Source organism: Nerophis ophidion, linkage group LG10 (genome assembly GCF_033978795.1).
Source record: "Nerophis ophidion isolate RoL-2023_Sa linkage group LG10, RoL_Noph_v1.0, whole genome shotgun sequence".
NCBI lineage: Eukaryota > Metazoa > Chordata > Actinopteri > Syngnathiformes > Syngnathidae > Nerophis > Nerophis ophidion.
In genome coordinates, this window is record NC_084620.1 from 29,796,286 (window position 1) to 29,815,717 (window position 19,432).

General features: G+C 41.6%; 1 protein-coding gene across 1 annotated transcript in view; it reads left to right on the forward strand.

The window, feature by feature from the left end:
- Window positions 1-6,577: 6,577 nt before the first annotated feature.
- The window catches only part of casq1b (calsequestrin 1b), a 30,990-nt gene continuing 18,135 nt past the window's right edge, over window positions 6,578-19,432 (forward strand). The window contains exon 1 of the mRNA XM_061913401.1: window positions 6,578-6,994. Coding sequence (XP_061769385.1) covers window positions 6,761-6,994 — 234 coding nt within the window. The 5' untranslated portion in view covers window positions 6,578-6,760. The remainder of the gene's footprint in view (window positions 6,995-19,432) is intronic.

Genomic DNA, 19,432 nt, shown 5'->3' on the forward strand with positions numbered 1-19,432 from the left:
ACGCCAACAATTCACACCCTGTCCTTTCCCTCGTTCCCCTTAGGCCTCATTAACAAGCCCTTATGGTATCTGTAGTTTAAAGTCCCGTCGGCGTGGCAACAGCACACACGACTGAAAACCTGAGAGTAGGGATGTAGCACCAAATTATGGGGCCCATACATAAGATTACTAATGGGCCCCACAGTACCCCCTAAACCAGTGGTCACCAACATTTTTGAGCCCAAGATCCCTGATCTCAAAGCAAGGTCTACCCCGGTGTCAACTATATTTAAATGTATGTTGAAATGTGTGTTTAATAAACACACACACACACACACACACACGCACACACACACACACACACACACACACACACACACACACACACACACACACACACACACGCACACACACGCACGTATATATTTTGTATATATATAAGGGGTGTGGGAAAAAATCGATTTGAATTGAATATGTTGCGCGATTCAGAATCGATTCTCATTTTTAAAAAAATCTATTTTTTTTATTTTTTGTAATTTTTTATTTTTATTTTTTATTTTTTTTAATCACTCCAACAAACCACTACACAGCAATCCAATTCCAAAACCAAACCTGACCCAGCAACACTCAGAACTGCAATAAACAGAGCAATTGAGAGAAGACACAAACACGACACAGAACAAACCAAAAGTAGTGAAACAAAAATGAATATTATCAACAACAGTATCAATATTAGTTCTAATTTCAGCATAGCAGTGATTAAAAATCCCTCATTTACATTACCATTAGACATTTATAAAAAAAAAAAAAAAGAACAATAGTGTCACAGTGGCTTACACTTGCATCGCATCTCATAAGCTTGACAACACACTGTGTCCAATGTTTTCACAAATATAAAGTAAGTCATATTTTTGGTTCATTTAATAGTTAAAACAACATTGTCCTTTATAAAAGCTTTTTTTTTTTTAATCTACTACTCTGCTAGCATGTCAGCAGACTGGGGTAGATCCTGCTGAAATCCTATGTATTGAATGAATACAGAATCGTTCTGAATCGGAAAAATATCGTTTTTGAAGCGAGAATCGTGTTGAATCGGAAAAAATCGATATATTATCGAATCGTGATCCCAAGAATCGATATTGAATCGAATCATGGGACACCCAAAGATTCGCAGCCCTAATATATACATATATATATATATATATATATATATATGTATACGTATATATATATATATATATATATATATATATGTATAAGTATATATATATGTATACATATGTATAAGTATATATATATGTATATATATATATATATATATATATATTTATACATATATATATATACGTATATATATATATATATATATATATATATATATATATATATATATATATATATATATAAATATATATAGGTGTTTTTTAAAACTGCGATGAGGTGGCAACTTGTCCAGGGTGTACACCGTCTTCCGTCCCAATGCAGCTGAGATAGGCTCCGGCACCCCCGCGACCCCAAAAGGGACACGTGGTAGCAAATGGATGGACAATGTTTTTGATAGACAAAGCTTTGTGTCGTTATTATTGACTGATTTCAACATTTTTGCTTTTTTTTTGTATTGTGTTTCTTGCTTTTTTCACAATCTTTGCTGTTTTTTTTTTTTTTTTTGTATTGTGCCTATAGGGCCAATGACAAACGAGTCACAGACCACAGATGGTCCCTGTGCAGCACTTTGGGCACCCCTGCTGAAGAAGCTAATTGTTAATGGACACTACAGCACTGTAGTATATATGTTAATCCTCTGGTCACATATGGGAGGCCGAGTCATATGGTTGTCTTACGTCAGCGCCGATGAAGTAAAACCAGGTGTTCCTGGCAGGTTTTTCCTCTGTGACAAAACGGCGATAAACAGGAAGCCCTTGAGCTTCCACCTTGTTTTATCATTTATTACTGTCTTTGCATATGTGAATGTTTAGTTTTGTATTTCAGAGGTGGGTAGAGTAGCCAGAAATTGTACTCCAGTAAGAGTACTGTTACTTTAGAGATTTATTACTCAAGTAAAAGTTAGGAGTAGACACCCACATATTTACTTTAGTAAAAGTAAAAAGTATATTGTGAAAAAACTACTCAAGTACTGTGTAACTGATGAGTAACCTGTTTGTTTAATGATTACGGCAACAAATAATGCACAAAAACATAAAAATAGCAAAAAACGAATTCAGAACCAGGAATATCTCTTAAGCAACTAAAACAATAATATATATTAAATAATAATACATTAAAATAAAAAAGATTAAGGCAAATTGAGCCACAATAACTTAACAGCACCATAGGCTCAATAGGCATTGATTGATTGATTGATTGAAACTTGTAGATTGCACAGTACAGTACATATTCCGTACAATTGATCACTAAATGGTAACACCCCAATAAGTTCTTCAACGTTAATCAATTAAAAAATGACCAAGTCGAGGTGATCTACCTCATATACACATATACATACACACACATAATATATACATACACACACATATCATATACATACACACACATATCATATATCTATATATCTATGTATCTAAATATATATATATATATATATATATATATATATATATATATATACATATATATACATACATACATTTATATATACAGTATATAATTTATATTTATTTATTTGGCCATTTTTGTTGACATGTTAAAGGTGTTTTAATGAATATACATGCATGTTTAACATATAGATTCCTATTTTTCATGAAGACAAGAATATAAGTTGGTGTATTACATGATTCTGATGACTTGCATTGATTGGAATCAGACAGTAGTGCTGATAACGTCCATGTCTTCAAATGGAGGAGAAAAAAAGTTCCTTCTTTCTGTCTAATACCACATGAGAGTCGTTGGTTTTTGGCATCTTATTTGTCCAGCTTCCATATTCGTTTTATACACTTTACAAGAAATACATTGGTGGCAAACTTTGTAGCTTGCTAGCTTGTTTGCGCTGACTTTCGGAGACTCTTATTTTGTTAGCGCAGGCGGGATGGATCGGCACTTTTATTGTGAAGACAGGAACTTTGCGAACAGTCTTTAGGCTTTTGACGGGAATACGGTTTAAATAAAAAGTGTCTTTTTTCCTTTACACTTTTGATTGATTGATTGAAACTTTTATTAGTAGATTTCACATTACAGTACATGTTCCGTACAATTGACCACTAAAAGGTAACACCCCAATAAGTTTTTCAACTTGTTTAAGTCGGGTCATGTGACTTCCTGGCTCTGTTTGATTGGTCCAATGTCACCAGTGACTGCATGTGATTGGTGAAACCCAGGCATGCGTAGATCCTACTTTGAAGGTCTGTCTGAAAAACCAAAACAAACATTAACAGATTGATAAAAAAAAGTAGCGAGTAGCTAGCTGAATGTAGATAAATGGAGCGGAGTAAAAGTAGCGTTTCTTCTCTATAAATATACCCAAGTAAAAGTAAAAGTATGTTGCATAAAAACTACTCTTAGAAGTACAATTCATCCCATTAGTTACTCAAGTAGATGTAACGGAGTAAATGTAGCGCGTTACTACCCACCTGTTGTATTTACAATAAATCAACAAAAATCTGTACTTTGGAGCAATGTTCATGGAGTCTAGTATTTAGCTTGTTAGTTCCCATCACAGGCAAGCGGTCATGGTCATTGACTCGTCTTTGAGAGAAGAGTTGTTTGATGTTGGATGGTAAACCCGGGGTGGGAGAGGCAAGGGCAAGTGTGTGTGTTCAGGTGTTAAAATCCTTGCCTGGTTGCGGGTCTGTTGGAGTTGTCAGGTACTGATGTCATATTAATATATTTAAAAAAAAAAAAAACATTTAAAAATATATATATTTTCACGATCCACCAGTAGGGTCCCAAGCATCGACTTGTAGATGGCAATTGACGAGTTGGGGTCCCCTGCCCTAAACCCTAAACGGAAAAATAAACACATTTTAGCATGAATCTGGTGGAAACCAGCTTTGTACTGTAGAACACATAAAAACATTGAAATTAAGTTTTCAACTTATTAAAGTTGACCTATGACAATTTTAATTTACATTTAACACACTTCTTTGTGGGTTCGATAATATCAACTGGATATGATTTGGTGTAAAATTTCCATGACTTTTGCTCTGACGTCACATTTAGAACCTTGTTCTGAGCAGTGATGGGCAAGCTACTTGAAACATGTTGTAAGCTAAGCTCCATGTTACTCTTGATTGAATGTAAGCGACAAGGGAAGATATCCCCAGAGGGTTGTAGCAAACTACACTACAAGCTACACGGCAAAAGTAGCTTGCTACATAGATAGATAGATAGTACTTTGTTGATTCCTTCAGGAGAGTTCCTTCAGGAAAATTAGAAACATTAACGGTACATTATTTAAATATTAAGGCTGTCAAAGATAACGTGATAATAACGCGTTAACTATAAACAGCACCAATTTAACCCATCATAATATTCATATTAAAGTTGTATTGATATTATGATTATTAGTGCATCTCCTGGGGTCTCAGCCTCCCCAGTTTATAAAACCTTGTGACGCCTGTGGAATATGGAACTACTCGACTGTCGATTCTGTCAGGTATTTCTAATTTGTTGAAAGTAACCTTCCTATTGAAGTTTCACAGCAAAATGTATTTTATTTTAAGATACATTTGGTGCACACCTTATTTGCATGAGGAGCAGTGGAGGTTAGTCCGTGCAACTGCCATAGGAGGGCGCTGTTTACCTCAGTGGTGCATTATTGGGGTAAGGAGATATATAAAGGAGTATTTTGACCATTATTCTACAATATAAATAAATAATAGATCCAACACCTTCAAATGGAAACATTAAATTATCCTCAAATCAAATCAAATCAACTTTATTTATAAAGCACATTTAAAATTTACCACAGGGGTAGCCAAATTGCTGTACAATGGACAGGTTAAAAGATAATACGAAGACCGAGCAAACAACACAACACAAACAGAACATGATAAAAAATAAATAAATAAAACATAAAAACATAAAAACAGGTTCACAGCAGGTGTATAATGGGGCGCCATTGCAGGATGGATATCACTTAGTTTTTAAGGGAGATTGAAAAACAGGAAGAGAGCAGGCTTGTCTAACACTCATATTTAATGATAGACGGATACATATATTTTCTGTTTTCTTTAATTATTTATCAGACTTGGAATCAGAAAAAAACATATTCAGTCTAAGCCTGGGCCCCTGGAGAGGGGGTCCAGACTGAGGCCAAGAAAAAAAGACCTCATAGCCATAGTACACACAATCATGTGTGTAAGAGGCAAACATCAAAGGACATTAAAGACATTAAAAGAGCAGAGCTGATGCAACCAGCTGCCACTCCAGCAGTGCCACTTCTACATACAGTCACAAAAGTAAAACAACAACAAAATACACAACAAAACAAATCAAAAACAACAACAACCGTTCATCCATCTTCTTCTGCTTATCCGAGGTCGGGTCGCGGGGGCATAAGGGAATAAGCGGTAGAAAGTGGATTGATGGATGGGTTAATATCTCCAATAAAAAAGTTTTCAGTTAAAGCAAAAATACAAAAATATATGCAAGATTCACATTTTTTTTTTTAAATAAGCTTTGTTACTCTTGCAGAAAAAAGGGCTTTCCAGTGGCAGAGGGGTTAGTGCGTCTGCCTCAAAATACGAAGGTCCTGAGTAGTCAGGGTTCAATCTCGGGCTCGGGATCTTTCCATGTGAAGTTTGAATTTTCTCCCCGTGAATGCGTGGGTTCCCTCCGGGTACTCGGGCTTCCTTCCACCTCCAAAGACATGCACCTGGGGATAGGTTGATTGGCAACACTAAATGGGCCCTAGTGTGTGAATGTGAGTGTGAATGTTGTCTGTCTATCTGTGTTGGCCCTGTGATGAGGTGGCGACTTGTCCAGGGTGTTCCCCGCGTCCGCCCGATTGTAGCTGAGATAGGCACCGGCGCCCCCCGCGACCCCAAAGGGAATAAGCGGTAGATAATGGATGGATGGATACTCTTGGAGAAAGCTTTTCTTAATTGCAAGAATAATGCACAGCAGATGCAAAATGTGATCCAAATCCATACTATAGTTGCTATGTACATTACAAAGCTAGTATTGGAGGTGGACATTGTGCTTCGTGTGGGAAACTAAAATGATTACGCTCATTGTTATTTTATAGACTGAATAAATAAGTAATCACTTTTCACAAATGGAACATTTGTCCAGGTGTTGTTGTACAAAATAAAATTTGATCCAAATCCAAACTCTTAGTCATGACTATTTGTACACAAGCTGTAGCGGAGGCGGCCATCACGCTGGGTGTCCAGTGTGCGCTTACACCGAAGACGCCCTCTTATCCACACTGTTTTTATTTTTAGTGGCCAAACTTAATATGGGAATGGCATGTCGGTGGCTCTTCTTTCCTTCGCTCCAAGACAGAACGTTGCCCCTTGGCACTCGCAACAGGTGGCTGCCTGACATAAACCCCGCCCACTCATACCCTTCTAATTGTGACATTTTTGGCAGCCCCTCCAGTTTGTGTCTCTCAGGAGCGCCCCGCCTCGTTGGTGAAGGCCGGTGGCGTCAGCAAATCCACGTGGAGCTTGGTTTTTAAAAGAAGCGTTTGGCTGTCAAACCTGCTCTTCTCTCCGCCGCGGGGAAAGGAAGCAGACTTTGATTTTTGGGACCATTACCCCCCCGCCCTGGACTCCGGACCTCCCCACAGTCGTAGTTGAGAGGTTCAGAGAGGAGGTGGACGATGAAGTGGGGCTGGCCGATATTGGGGGTCCTCCTCTCCATGGCGGCCCTGTCGTGGGGGAATGGCCTGAAGGTCCCCGAGTATGACGGCAAGGACCGCGTGCACGCCCTCAGCGCCAAGAACTACAAGTCCATCATGAAGAAGTATGACGTGATGGTCATCTACTACCACAAGCATGTGGACGGAAACCGCAGTGCCATGAAGCAGTTCCAGATCGAGGAGCTGGCGCTGGAGGTGGGTCGGTGGGAGGAGGAGGGTCTGGATCCACTTAAGGATTCCTGGATGGGTTTGGATGGAGGATTGAGTTGTGGCTCAGCATCCTCCAAGGGGAGGTCGGCTGACTTACATTCACTTGCAGTCATTCCAAAAAGTCAGTCTCAAACAAAAATCCTACGCAGGTACCAAAGTGTGCAAAAATATACAAGACCCCTCGCAACTTTGACCTTTATTCGGCCACCCTCATCAATCAGCACGCTCTGCATGGCTCGGATTGCACTGAAACATGTTCCTATTGTGCCCGCTGTTTGGCCCCACCCACATCTCAGGGTCTTCAACGTTTATGCATGAGTACGGTATGTTTAAGAGACATTTGTGGTCAAATTGCAGTGGGGATAGCATTTGCTATCCACAAAAAAATTCTCAGAAACCCTGCAGTACCTTCGCAGACCTCTAGAGCAGTGTTTTTCAACCACTGAGATAGTGTCTGGCGTGCCGTGGGACATGAGGCAACTTCACCTAATTGGTCCCAAAAATATTTTTTGCAAATAAGTAATTATAATCTGCAAATAATGGGCTGTTGTCAAGGGTCTGAGCTGTTTGGAGCTCGGCAGGATAACCATGTAATACTCCATATCAGTAGGTGGCAACAGGTTGCGCATTGCTTTGTAGAAGCCCAATATGCAGAGCACAGCGGGGGACGGTGTGCAGGTAAAAAGACATGTAACGCTTAAACCAAAAGTAAACAAAAGGGAAAGGAAAAGGCAATGAAGCATAGGGATGGCTATGCAAAACGAAGTAAAACTGAACTGGCTACAAAGCAAACAAAAACAGAATGCTGGACGACAGCAAAGACTTACAGCGTGTGGCATGGAGACAGCTTCCACAAAGTACATCCGTACATGACATGACAATCAACAATATCCCCACAAAGAACGAAAGCGTCCGCACAACTGTAAGCAGGTCAGGCAATAGCACTAAAAGGAAGGTGTGAAGTACCTACAGGAAAACATCAACAAAACAGGAAGAGCCACCAAAATAACAGCGCAAGACAGGATCTAAAGCACTACACACAGGAAAACAACAACAAACTCAAAATAAGGCACAACAACCTGGGAACGTTTTTTTTTTTTAACATTTTCTTCTGGTAGTGTGCCTCTGTATTTTCTTTAAAAAAAAGTGCCTTGTCTCAAAAAAGGTTGAAAAACACTGCCATAGATCACAGACCCCTTCTGAAGACCCCTGATTTAGTGGTGCTAGGCTGTGGGCTAACCTGGTTATTGGTTAAACGAAATGCTTGAGGTCAAACACAACATGGCTTTGTCAGTACTCCTGCTTTTTTGTCTCCCTTCGGCGCTCCGGAGAAAAGTCCGAGCCTGTTGCCATGGTAACCCGACCACACGCATGGCAACAACAGATTTCACGCTGGCAATTCTGTGCCTGGTTATGATGACGATGACATCACAGAACTACAGAAACTAATAAATAGTGAATTATAGAAAAGGAAAAAAAAAAGGAGATAACAGAAAAAAAAATCATGCATCGTGTGCTAACGAGCGCAAGCGAACAAGACAGGTGAGATGTTTGGAAGCCACGCCCCCACTTTCAGATGTCATCAGCACCTAAGTTGGTCAGTGTAAACATGCTTGATGATGTGTCATAGATGATGTAATGGTTCTGCATCTATAATTAGCTTCCTGTAGCGCACACACACACACACACACACACGCACGCACGCACGCACGCACACACACACGCACGCACGCACGCACGCACGCACACACGCACACACGCACACACACACACACACAATTCCACACCCGAAGGTTCTAGCACCTGATGAAGATGTAACCATGGCGACACCCCTTCACCCAGTTTAGCCAAACCTAGCCAGAGGTGACATCATCGTTCTTCTGTGTGCTCTGTTTCGGTAGCCCGGCTGGTCACGTGATGTGCTAGCGTTCTTCGCTAAGTGAGTCATTCACAGATGGTGGTTGCATCATCTCCTATAAGACCTTGTTGTGGAGATTTAGGGCCTCTTGAAGTTTGTTGGATTGAGGTGATTCAGGCACTCCAGACAGTGTGCGTCAGCTAGTGGACAGTCTGAATGTTTTTGTTGTTCACACTTCTGCTTCAGGGTAGCACGGTGGTCGAGGGGTGAAGGCATCTGCCTCACAATAGATAGATAGATAGATAGATAGATAGATAGATAGATAGATAGATAGTACTTTATTTATTCCGTCAGGAGATTTCCTTCAGGAAAATTAAAATTTTCAGCACAATCCCATATGAAGGATTATATGAATATGAATATGAAGGTCCTGAGTAGTCCTGGGTTCAATACGGGCCTCGGGATCTTTCTGGGTGAAGTTTGCATGTCCTCCATGTGACTGCGTGGGTTGCCTCCGGATACTCCGGCTTCCTACTACTTCCAAAGACATGCATCCGGGGATTGGTTGATTGGCAACACTAAATTGGCCCTAGTGTGTGAATGTGAGTGTGAATGTTGTCTGTCTATCTGTGTTGGCCCTGCGATGAAGTGGCGACTTGTCCAGGGTGTACCCCGCCTTCCGCCAGATTGTAGCTGAGATAGGCACCAGCGCCCCCCGCGACTCCAAAGGGAATAAGCGGTAGAAAATGGATGGATGGACTTCTGCTTCAATCTTTAATGAACGTCGGAACTTATATACAAACCCCGTTTCCATATGAGTTGGAAAATTGTGTTAGATGGAAATATAAACGGAATACAATGATTTGCAAATACCTTTCAACCCATATTCAATTGAATGCACTAAGATATTTGATGTTCAAACTCATAAACTTTTTTTCGGTGCAAATAATAATTAACTTAGAATTGCATGGCTGCAACACGTGCCAAAGTAGTTGGGAAAGGGCATGTTCACCACTGTGTTACATCACCTTTTCTTTTAACAACACTCAATAAACGTTTGGGAACTGAAGAAACTAATTGTTGAAGCTTTGAAAGTGGAATTCTTCACCATTCTTGCTTGATGTACAGCTTAAGTTGTTCAATAGTCCAGGGTCTTGTTGTCGTATTTTGCGCTTCATAATGCGCCACAGACATGTGAGACATGTCTGAAATGCAGGCGGGCCAGGAAAGTACTCACACTCTTTTACTACGAAGCCACGCTGTTGTAACACGTGGCTTGGCATTGTTTTGCTGAAATAAGCAGGGGTGTCCATGATAACGTTGCTTGGATGACAACATATGTTGCTCCAAAACCTGTATGGACCATTCAGCATTATAGGTGCCTTCACAGATGTGTAAGTTACCCATGCCTTGGGCACTAATACAACCCCATACCATCACAGATGCTGGCTTTTGAATTTTACGCCTATAACAATCCGGATGGTTATTTTCCTTTTTGTTCTGGAGGACACCACGTCCACAGTCTCCAAGTATAATTTGAAATGTGGACTCGTCAGACCACAGAACACTTTTCCACTTTGCATCAGTCCATCTTAGATGAGCTCGGGCCCAGTGTAGCCGGCGGCGTTCCTGGGTGTCGTTGATAAATGGCTTTCGCTTTGCATAGTAGAGTTTTAACTTGCACTTACAGATGTAGCGACCAACTGTAGTTAATGACAGTGGTTTTATGAAGTGTTCCTGAGCCCATGTGGTGATATCCTTTACACACTGATGTCGGTTTTTGATGCAGTACCGCCTGAGGGATCAAAGGTTTGTAATATCATCGCTTACGTGCACTGATTTCTTCAGAATCTCTGAACCTTTTGATGATTTTACGGAGTGTAGATGGTAAAATCCCTAAATTTCTTGCAATAGCTCGTTGAGAAATGTTGTTCTAAAACTGTTCGACAATTTGCTTACAAAGTGGTGACCCTCACCCCATCCTTGTTTGTGAATTACTTAGCATTTCATGGAAGCTGCTTTTATACCCAATCATGACACCCACCTGTTCCCAATTAGCCTGCACACCTGTGGGATGTTCCAAATAAGTGTTTGATGAGCATTCCTCAACTTTATAAGTATTCATTGCCACCTTTCCCAACTTCTTTGTCACGTGTTGCTGGCATCAAATTCTAAAGTTAATGATTATTTGCAAAAAAAAATGTTTATCAGTTTTCACATCAAATATTTTGTCTTTGTAGCATATTCAACTGAATATGGGTTGAAAATGATTTGCAAATCAGTGTATTCCGTTTATATTTACATCTAACACAATTTCCCAACTCATATGGAAACGGGGTTTGTAACAGCCAGCCGTGTGGTGTGCGTATGCAAACAGCTATTACTATTATTGTACGACTATATCTGGCTGCAATGTTTGTGTGTGTGTGTGTGTGTGTGTGTGTGTGTGTGTGTGCGTGTGTGTGTGTGTGTGTGTGTGCGTGTGTGTGTGTGTGTGTGTGTGTGTGTGTGTGTGTGTGATGAGGAAAGCACCAACTCAACAATGCACTGCAAAAACTGAAATCTAAGTAGGATTAAATATCTCAAATAAGGGTGATATTTGCTTATTTTTTATCTGATAAGATCATTCTTCTCACTAAGCACATTTTATGTTCGATTGTTTTACTTGTTTTAAGTGTTTTGGTCCTAAATTATCTCAGTAATTATTACTAATTACTAATTATTATTAATTATTATTAAAGATTACAGCTTGTTGCTGACATTTTATGACCTGTATTGAGTAAAACATGCTTGAAACTAGAATATCAACTGATGAAAAGCAGTGTCATCAACACTAATAGTATAAAACTACTTCTTTAAAGTAATAACTTCTTACATTAAGCATGAAAAAAAATCATGATGCCGAGCGCATATTATTATCAATCAATCAATGTTTACTTATATAGCCCTAAATCACTAGTGTCTCAAAGGGCTGCACAAACCACCACGACATCCTCGGTAGGCCCACATAAGGGCAAGGAAAACTCACACCCAGTGGGATTACGTCAAGATAATGGCATTAGCCTGTACTTAATTTAAGAATATTTTTCAACATTGAGAAAAAAGGTCTCATTTTCTTTTCTACCAAGAAAAGTGCACTTGTTACCAGTGAGAATATACTTGTTTTTAAGGTATTTTTGGGTTCATTGAGGCTACTTAATTTTACTTGTTTTGGAAAGTCTTGACATGCCAAATTTTCTTGTTCTATTGGCAGACAATTTTGCTGAGTTCAAATAAAATACCCCTCATTTTTATGTATAGTTTTTTCTTGTTTTTGAGCACTGACTTTTTGCAGTGTGGCAAGAGATCTACGAATATATACATTAATTATTAATACTAATTATTAATTATGTACACTGGACCACAGATATCTGGGTGTAATAACAAAATATATAAATATGTATGTTGTATGTACAGTACAGACCACGTGTTTGGACACACCTTCTCATTCAATGCGTTTTCTTTAATTTCATGACTATTTACATTCTAGATTGTCACTGCAGGCATCAAAACTATGAATGAACACATGTGGAGTTATGTACTTAACAAAAAACGGTGAAATAACTGAAAACATGTTTTGTTTTCTAGTTCCTTCAAAATAGCCACTCTTTGCTCTGATTACTTTTTGGCACACTCTTGTCATTCTCTCGATGAACTTCAAGAGGTAGTCACCTGAAAGGGTCTTCACTTTACAGGTGTCATAATTTTGATGCCTACAGTGACAATCTACAATGTAAATAGTCATGAAAATAAAGAAAACACAAGGTGTGTCCAAACTTTTGGCCTGTACTGTATGTGTACACAAGAACAATATGTACATATGGCTACAAATATGTGCAGATTTACAAAAGCTTTTCATTTAAATTGAGCAAAATACAGCCGTGGGAGTGCAGCTGGGACAAGGGGTAGAAAATGGACAGTATGAGCATAAATGTGCAAAGATATAGTTGTACAGTTGTGCTTCAAACATTGTGGCTTTGCTACAGTACTTTGCAGATTTTTAAAAATGTTTGTGGGAGGGGTTTTAAGAATCTTTGACCACACATTTACCCTATAATAAAGTTAAAGTTAAAGTTAAAGTTAAAAATAAAGTACCAATGATTGTCACACACACAATAGGTGTGGTGAAATGTGTCCTCTGCATTTGACCCATCCCCTTGATCACCCCCTGGGAAGTGAGGGGAGCAGTGGGCAGCAGCGGTGCCGCGCCCGGGAATCATTTATGGTGATTTAACCCCAAATTCCAACCCTAATAACTACAGATGTCGGTTAATATCGGACTGCCGATATTATCGTTGATAAAAGCTTTAAAATGTAATATCGGAATTTATTGGTACTGGTTTCAAAAGGTAAAATTTATGACTTTTTAAAACGCCGCTGTACGGAGTGGTACACGGACGAAGGGAGAAGTACAGATCAGTTGCGTCTCCCAGTCATACTTGCCAACCCTCCCGATTTTCCCGAGAGACCCCCGAATTTCAGTGCCCCTCCCGAAAATCTCCTGGGGCAACCATTCTCTCAAATTTCTACCCATTTCCACCCAGACATCAATATTGGGGGCGTGCCTTAAAGGCACTGCCTTTGCGTGACTGCCCAATCACATACAATCTACGGCTTTTCACACACACAGGTGAACGCAAGGCATACTTGTTCGACAGCCATACAGGTCACACTGAGGGTGGCCGTAGAAACAACTTTAACACTGTTAAAAATATGCGCCACACTGTGAACCCACACCAAACAATAATGACAAACCCATTTCGGGAGAACATCCGCACCATAACACAACAGAACAAATAACCAGAATCCCTTGCAGCACTAACTCTTCCAGGACGCTACAATATACACCCCCGCTAACCCCCCCCCCCACCTCAACCCCGCCCACCTCAGCCTCCTCATGCTCTCTCAGGGACATAATGTCTCAAATTCTAAGCTGCTGTTTTGAAGCATGTTAAAAAAATAATTTATGACTTAAATAATAAATATGGCAGTGCCATGTTGGCGTTTTTTTCCATAACTTGAGTTGATTTATTTTGGAAAACCTTGTTACATTGTTTAATGCATCCAGCGGGGCATCACAACAAAATTAGGCATAATATTGTGTTAATCGGTATTAGTTGATATCGGAATCGGTAATTAAGAGTTGGACAATATCGGAATATCAGATATCGGCAAAAAAGCCATTATCGGACGTCTCTAATAATAACCTTTTCTAATTGTAGAAGTAGTTAAATGAAGTAAAAATATCAATACGTCAGTAGTATTGGCCTCCAGTTGAGACCAAACCAATGAAAGCAAGCTGTTTAGTATTGTTGCCACTGGTTGGCTCAGCCTTAAGCTGTTAGATCAAGAGATTAAATGTTGTGAAGGTGACTAAAGGTTGTGATTATATCTCTAAAGGGCCCTTAAAATGTTGATACAACTTTTTTAGAAGGTGTAGCAGCAGTATGAGTATAATTTGTAATCTGGTCTATAATTGATGATTAATACTTAGTGAAAATTAATTAATCACGGTCATGTCCGGAACCAGTTAACTGCAAAAACAAGCGATTACTCTTTGTATGTCTGCTTTTTTTTTTTCCTGTGTGTACATATTTTTATATACAGCCGTCCCTCGCTACATTGAACTTCAACGATTGCTTCATTACTTCTGATTCTGTTCTTGTTGGGTTTTTTAAAAGTATATTCTACAACATTTCTACCCTATTTCATGCACTTTTAAGCATTAAAATTAAAATATTATTTCTACAGCAGTATTGACCATTAAAGCAGTGGTCCCCAACCACCGGGGCCGTGGCCTGATTGGTACCGGGCGGCAGAAGATTTTTTTTAATTAATTTTTATTAAAACAATTTAAATAAAATAAAATAAAAAAAATTATTTATTTATTTATTTTTTTTTAATTAAATCAACATAAAAACACAATACACACTTACAATTAGTGCACCAACCACAAAAACCTCCCTTTTTCATGACAAAAACGTCTCTTTTTCATGACAAAGAAAAAAAAAAGAAAAGGACACCCCCCCCACCCGGGCCGCGGGACAAATTATTAAGCGTTGACCGGTCCGCGGATACAAAAAGGTTGGGGACCACTGCATTAAAAGAAACCAAACCAATCAGAGAGCGCTGTTCATTGTCGTGGTCACTGATTGGCTCAGCCCAAGGCAGCTTTACTATATTGGGTTAAAAGAGTGTGAAAATTATTAAATGGTATTATTTCACCTAAAGAGCTCTCGTTATGTTAATAAAAATATTCATGAGGTCGTAAACAGTTTTTTATGATCTAGCTATGAATATGATTAAAAATCTTTGATTCATGATTAATGATTGATACTGAATGTAAATTAATTAATCACTTTCATGTCTGGAAACCAATTGATAACAAAAAATGAGTGAAACTTTACTTAAATCTATAAAATGTGTACGTAGGTGGATCTAGTTTATATCTAGTCCGAGGGTCGCATAGATCTACAAATAAGTATATATCAATCCATCCATTGTTTTATACCGCTTGTTCTCATTAAGGTCACTCACGGGTCACCTGGAGCCTATCCCAGCTGACTTGCAGTGAGAGGCAGGGTGCACCTTAGACTGATCGCCAGAAAATAAGTTGCCATATCTACAAAACTCAAAACCAGTGAAGTTGGCACATTGTGTAATTCATAAATAAAAACAGAATACAATGATTTGCAAAACCTTTTTTAACTGATCACACTCCTCAGCCTTCCCTGTAAGGTTTATTCAGGTGTACTGGAGAGGAGGCTAACCTCGGATTCAGGAGGAACAGTGTGGTTTTTGTCCTGGTCGTGGAACTGTGGACCAGCTCTATACTCTCGGCAGGGTTCTTGAGGGTGCATGGGAGTTTGCCCAACCAGTCTACATGTGCTTTGTGGACTTGGAGAAGGAATTCGACCGTGTCCCTCGGGAAGTCCTGTGGGGAGTGCTCAGAGAGTATGGGGTTCCGGACTGTCTTATTGTGGCGGTCCGCTCCCTGTATGATCAGTGTCAGAGCTTGGTCCACATTGCCGGCAGTAAGTCGAACACATTTCCAGTGAGGGTTGGACTCCGCAAAGGCTGCCCTTTGTCACCGATTCTGTTCATAACTTTTATGGACAGAATTTCTAGGTGCAGTCAGGGCGTTGAGGGGTTCCGGTTTGGTGGCCGCGGGATTAGGTCTCTGCTTTTTGCAGATGATGTGATCCTGATGGCTTCATCTGGCCGGGATCTTCAGCTCTCACTGGATCCGTTTGCAGCCGAGTGTGAAGCGACCGGAATGAGAATCAGCACCTCCAAGTCCGAGTCAATGGTTCTCGCCCGGAAAAGGGTGGAATGCCATCTCTGGGTTGGGGAGGAGACCCTGCCCCAAGTGGAGGAGTTGAAGTACCTAGGAGTCTTGTTCACGAGTGGGGGAAGAGTGGATCGTGAGATCAACAGGCGGATCGATGCGGCGTATTAAGTAATGCGGACATTGTACCGATCCGTTGTGGTGAAGAAAGAGCTGAGCCGGAAGGCAAAGCTCTCAATTTACCGGTTGATCTCCGTTCCCATCCTCACCTATGGTCATGAGCTTTGGGTCATGACCGAAAGGATAAGATCACGGGTTCAAGCGGCCGAAATGAGTTTCCTCCGTGGTGTGGCGGGGCTCTCCCTTAAAGATAGGGTGAGAAGCTCTGCCATCCGGGAGGAACTCGAAGTAAAGCCGCTGCTCCTCCACATCGAGAGGAGCCAGATAAGGTGGTTCGGGCATCTTGTCAGGATGCCACCAGAACGCCTCCCTAGGGAGGTGTTTAGGGCACGTCCAACCGGTAAGAGGCCACGGGGAAGACCCAGGACACATTGGGAAGACTATGTCTCCTGGCTGGCCTGGGAACGCCTCGGGATCCCCCGGGAATAGCTAGAAGAAGTGGCTGGGGAGAGGGAAGTCTGGGCTTCTCTGCTTAGGCTGCTGCCCCCGCGACCTGACCTCGGATAAGCGGAAGAAGATGGATGGATGGATGGCAATTGAATATACTGCAAAGACAAGATATTTAATGTTCGGACTAAGAAAAACATAATTTTTTTTTGCAATTAATCATTATCTTAGAATTTATTGGCAGCAAAAAAGTTGTCACAGGGGCATTTTTACCAATGTGTTACATGGCCTTTCCTTTTAACAACACTCCGTTAACGTTTGGGAACTGAGGGGACCAATTTTTGAAGTTTTTCAGATGGAATTCTTTCCCATTCTTGCTTGATGTACAGCTTAAGTTGTGTTGTGGTATTTTAGGCTTCATAATGAGCCAAACATTTTCGATGGGAGACAAGTCTGGACTACAGGCAGGCCTGTCTAGTACCCACACTCTTTTACTTTGAAGCCACGCTGTTGTAACACATGGCTTGGGATTGTCTTGCTGAAATAAGCAGGGTGATAACCATGATAACATTGCATGAATGGCAACATTTGTTGCTCCAAAACCTGTATGTACCTTCCAGCATTAATGGTGTCTTCACAGATGTGTAAGTTACCCATGCCTTGGGCACTAATGCACCTCCATACCATCACAGATGCTGGCTTTTGAACTTTGCGCCAATAATAATCTGGATGGTTCTTTTTCTCTTTGTTTCGGAGGAAACAACGTCCACAGTTTCAAAAACAATTTTAAATATGGACTTGTCAGACCACAGAACACTTTTACACATTGCATCAGTCCATCTTAGATGAGCTCGGGCCCTTCGAAGCCGGCAGCGTTTCTGGGTGTTGTTGATAAATGGTTTTCGCTTTGCATAGTGGAGTTTTAACTTGCACTTACAGATGTAGCGACAAACTGTAGTTACTGACAGTGGCTTTCGGAAGTGTTCCTGAGCCCATGTGGTGATATCCTTTACACACTGATGTCGATTTTTGATGCAGTATAGAATGAGGGATCCAAAGTCACGGGCATTCAATGTTATGTGCAGTGATTTCTACAGATTCTCTGAACCTTTTGATGATATTACAGACCATCCATCCATCCATCCATCCATCATCTTCCGCTTATCCGAGGTCGGGTCGAGGGGGCAGCAGCCTAAGCAGGGAAGCCCAGACTTCCCTATCTCCAGCCACTTCGTCTAGCTCTTCCCGGGGGATCCCGAGGCGTTCCCAGGCCAGCCGGGAGACATAGTCTTTCCAACGTGTCCTGGGTCTTCCCCGTGGCCTCCTACCAGCTGGACGTGCCCTAAACACATCCCTAGGGAGGCGTTCGGGTGGCATCCTGACCAGATGCCCGAACCACCTCATCTGGCTCCTCTCGATGTGGAGGAGCAGCGGCTTTACGTTGAGCTCCCCCGGATAGCAGAGCTTCTCACCCTATCTCTAAGGGAGAGCCCCGCCACCCGGCGGAGGAAACTCATTTCGGCCGCTTGTACCCGTGATCTTATCCTTTCGGTCATGACCCAAAGCTCATGACCATAGGTGAGGATGGGAACATAGATCGACCGGTAAATTGAGAGCTTTGCCTTCCGGCTCAGCTCCTTCTTAACCACAACGGATCGATACAACATCCGCATTACTGAAGACGCCGCACCGATCCGCCTGTCGATCTCACGATCCACTCTTCCCCCACTCGTGAACAAGACTCCTAGGTACTTGAACTCCTCCACTTGGGGCAGGGTCTCCTCCCCAACCCGGAGATGGCACTCCACCCTTTTCCGGGCGAGAACCATGGACTCGGACTTGGAGGTGCTGATTCTCATTCCGGTCGCTTCACACTCGGCTGCGAACCGATCCAGTGAGAGCTGAAGATCCCGGCCAGATGAAGCCATCAGGACTACATCATCTGCAAAAAGCAGAGACCTAATCCCGTGGCCACCAAACCGGAACCCCTCAACGCCTTGACTGCGCCTAGAAATTCTGTCCATAAAAGTTATGAACAGAATCGGTGACAAAGGACAGCCTTGGCGGAGTCCAACCTTCACTGGAAACGTGTCCGACTTACTGCCAGCAATGCGGACCAAGCTCTGACACTGATCATGCAGGGAGCGGACTGCCACAATAAGACATTCCGATACCCCATACTCTCTGAGCACTCCCCACAGGACTTCCCGAGGGACACGGTCGAATGCCTTCTCCAAGTCCACAAAGCACATGTAGACTGGTTGGGCAAACTCCCATGCACCCTCAAGAACCCTGACGAGAGTATAGAGCTGGTCCACAGTTCCACGACCAGGACGAAAACCACACTGTTCCTCCTGAATCCGAGGTTCGACTATCCGGCGAAGCCTCCTCTCCAGTACACCTGAATAAACCTTACCGGGAAGGCTGAGGAGTGTGATCCCACGATAGTTGGAACACACCCTCCGGTCCCCCTTCTTAAAGAGAGGGACCACCACCCCGGTCTGCCAATCCAGAGGTACCGCCCCCGATGTCCACGCGATGCTGCAGAGTCTTGTCAACCAAGACAGCCCCACAGCATCCAGAGCCTTAAGGAACTCCGGGCGGATCTCATCCACCCCCGGGGCCTTGCCGCCGAGGAGCTTTTTAACTACCTCAGCGACCTCAGCCCCAG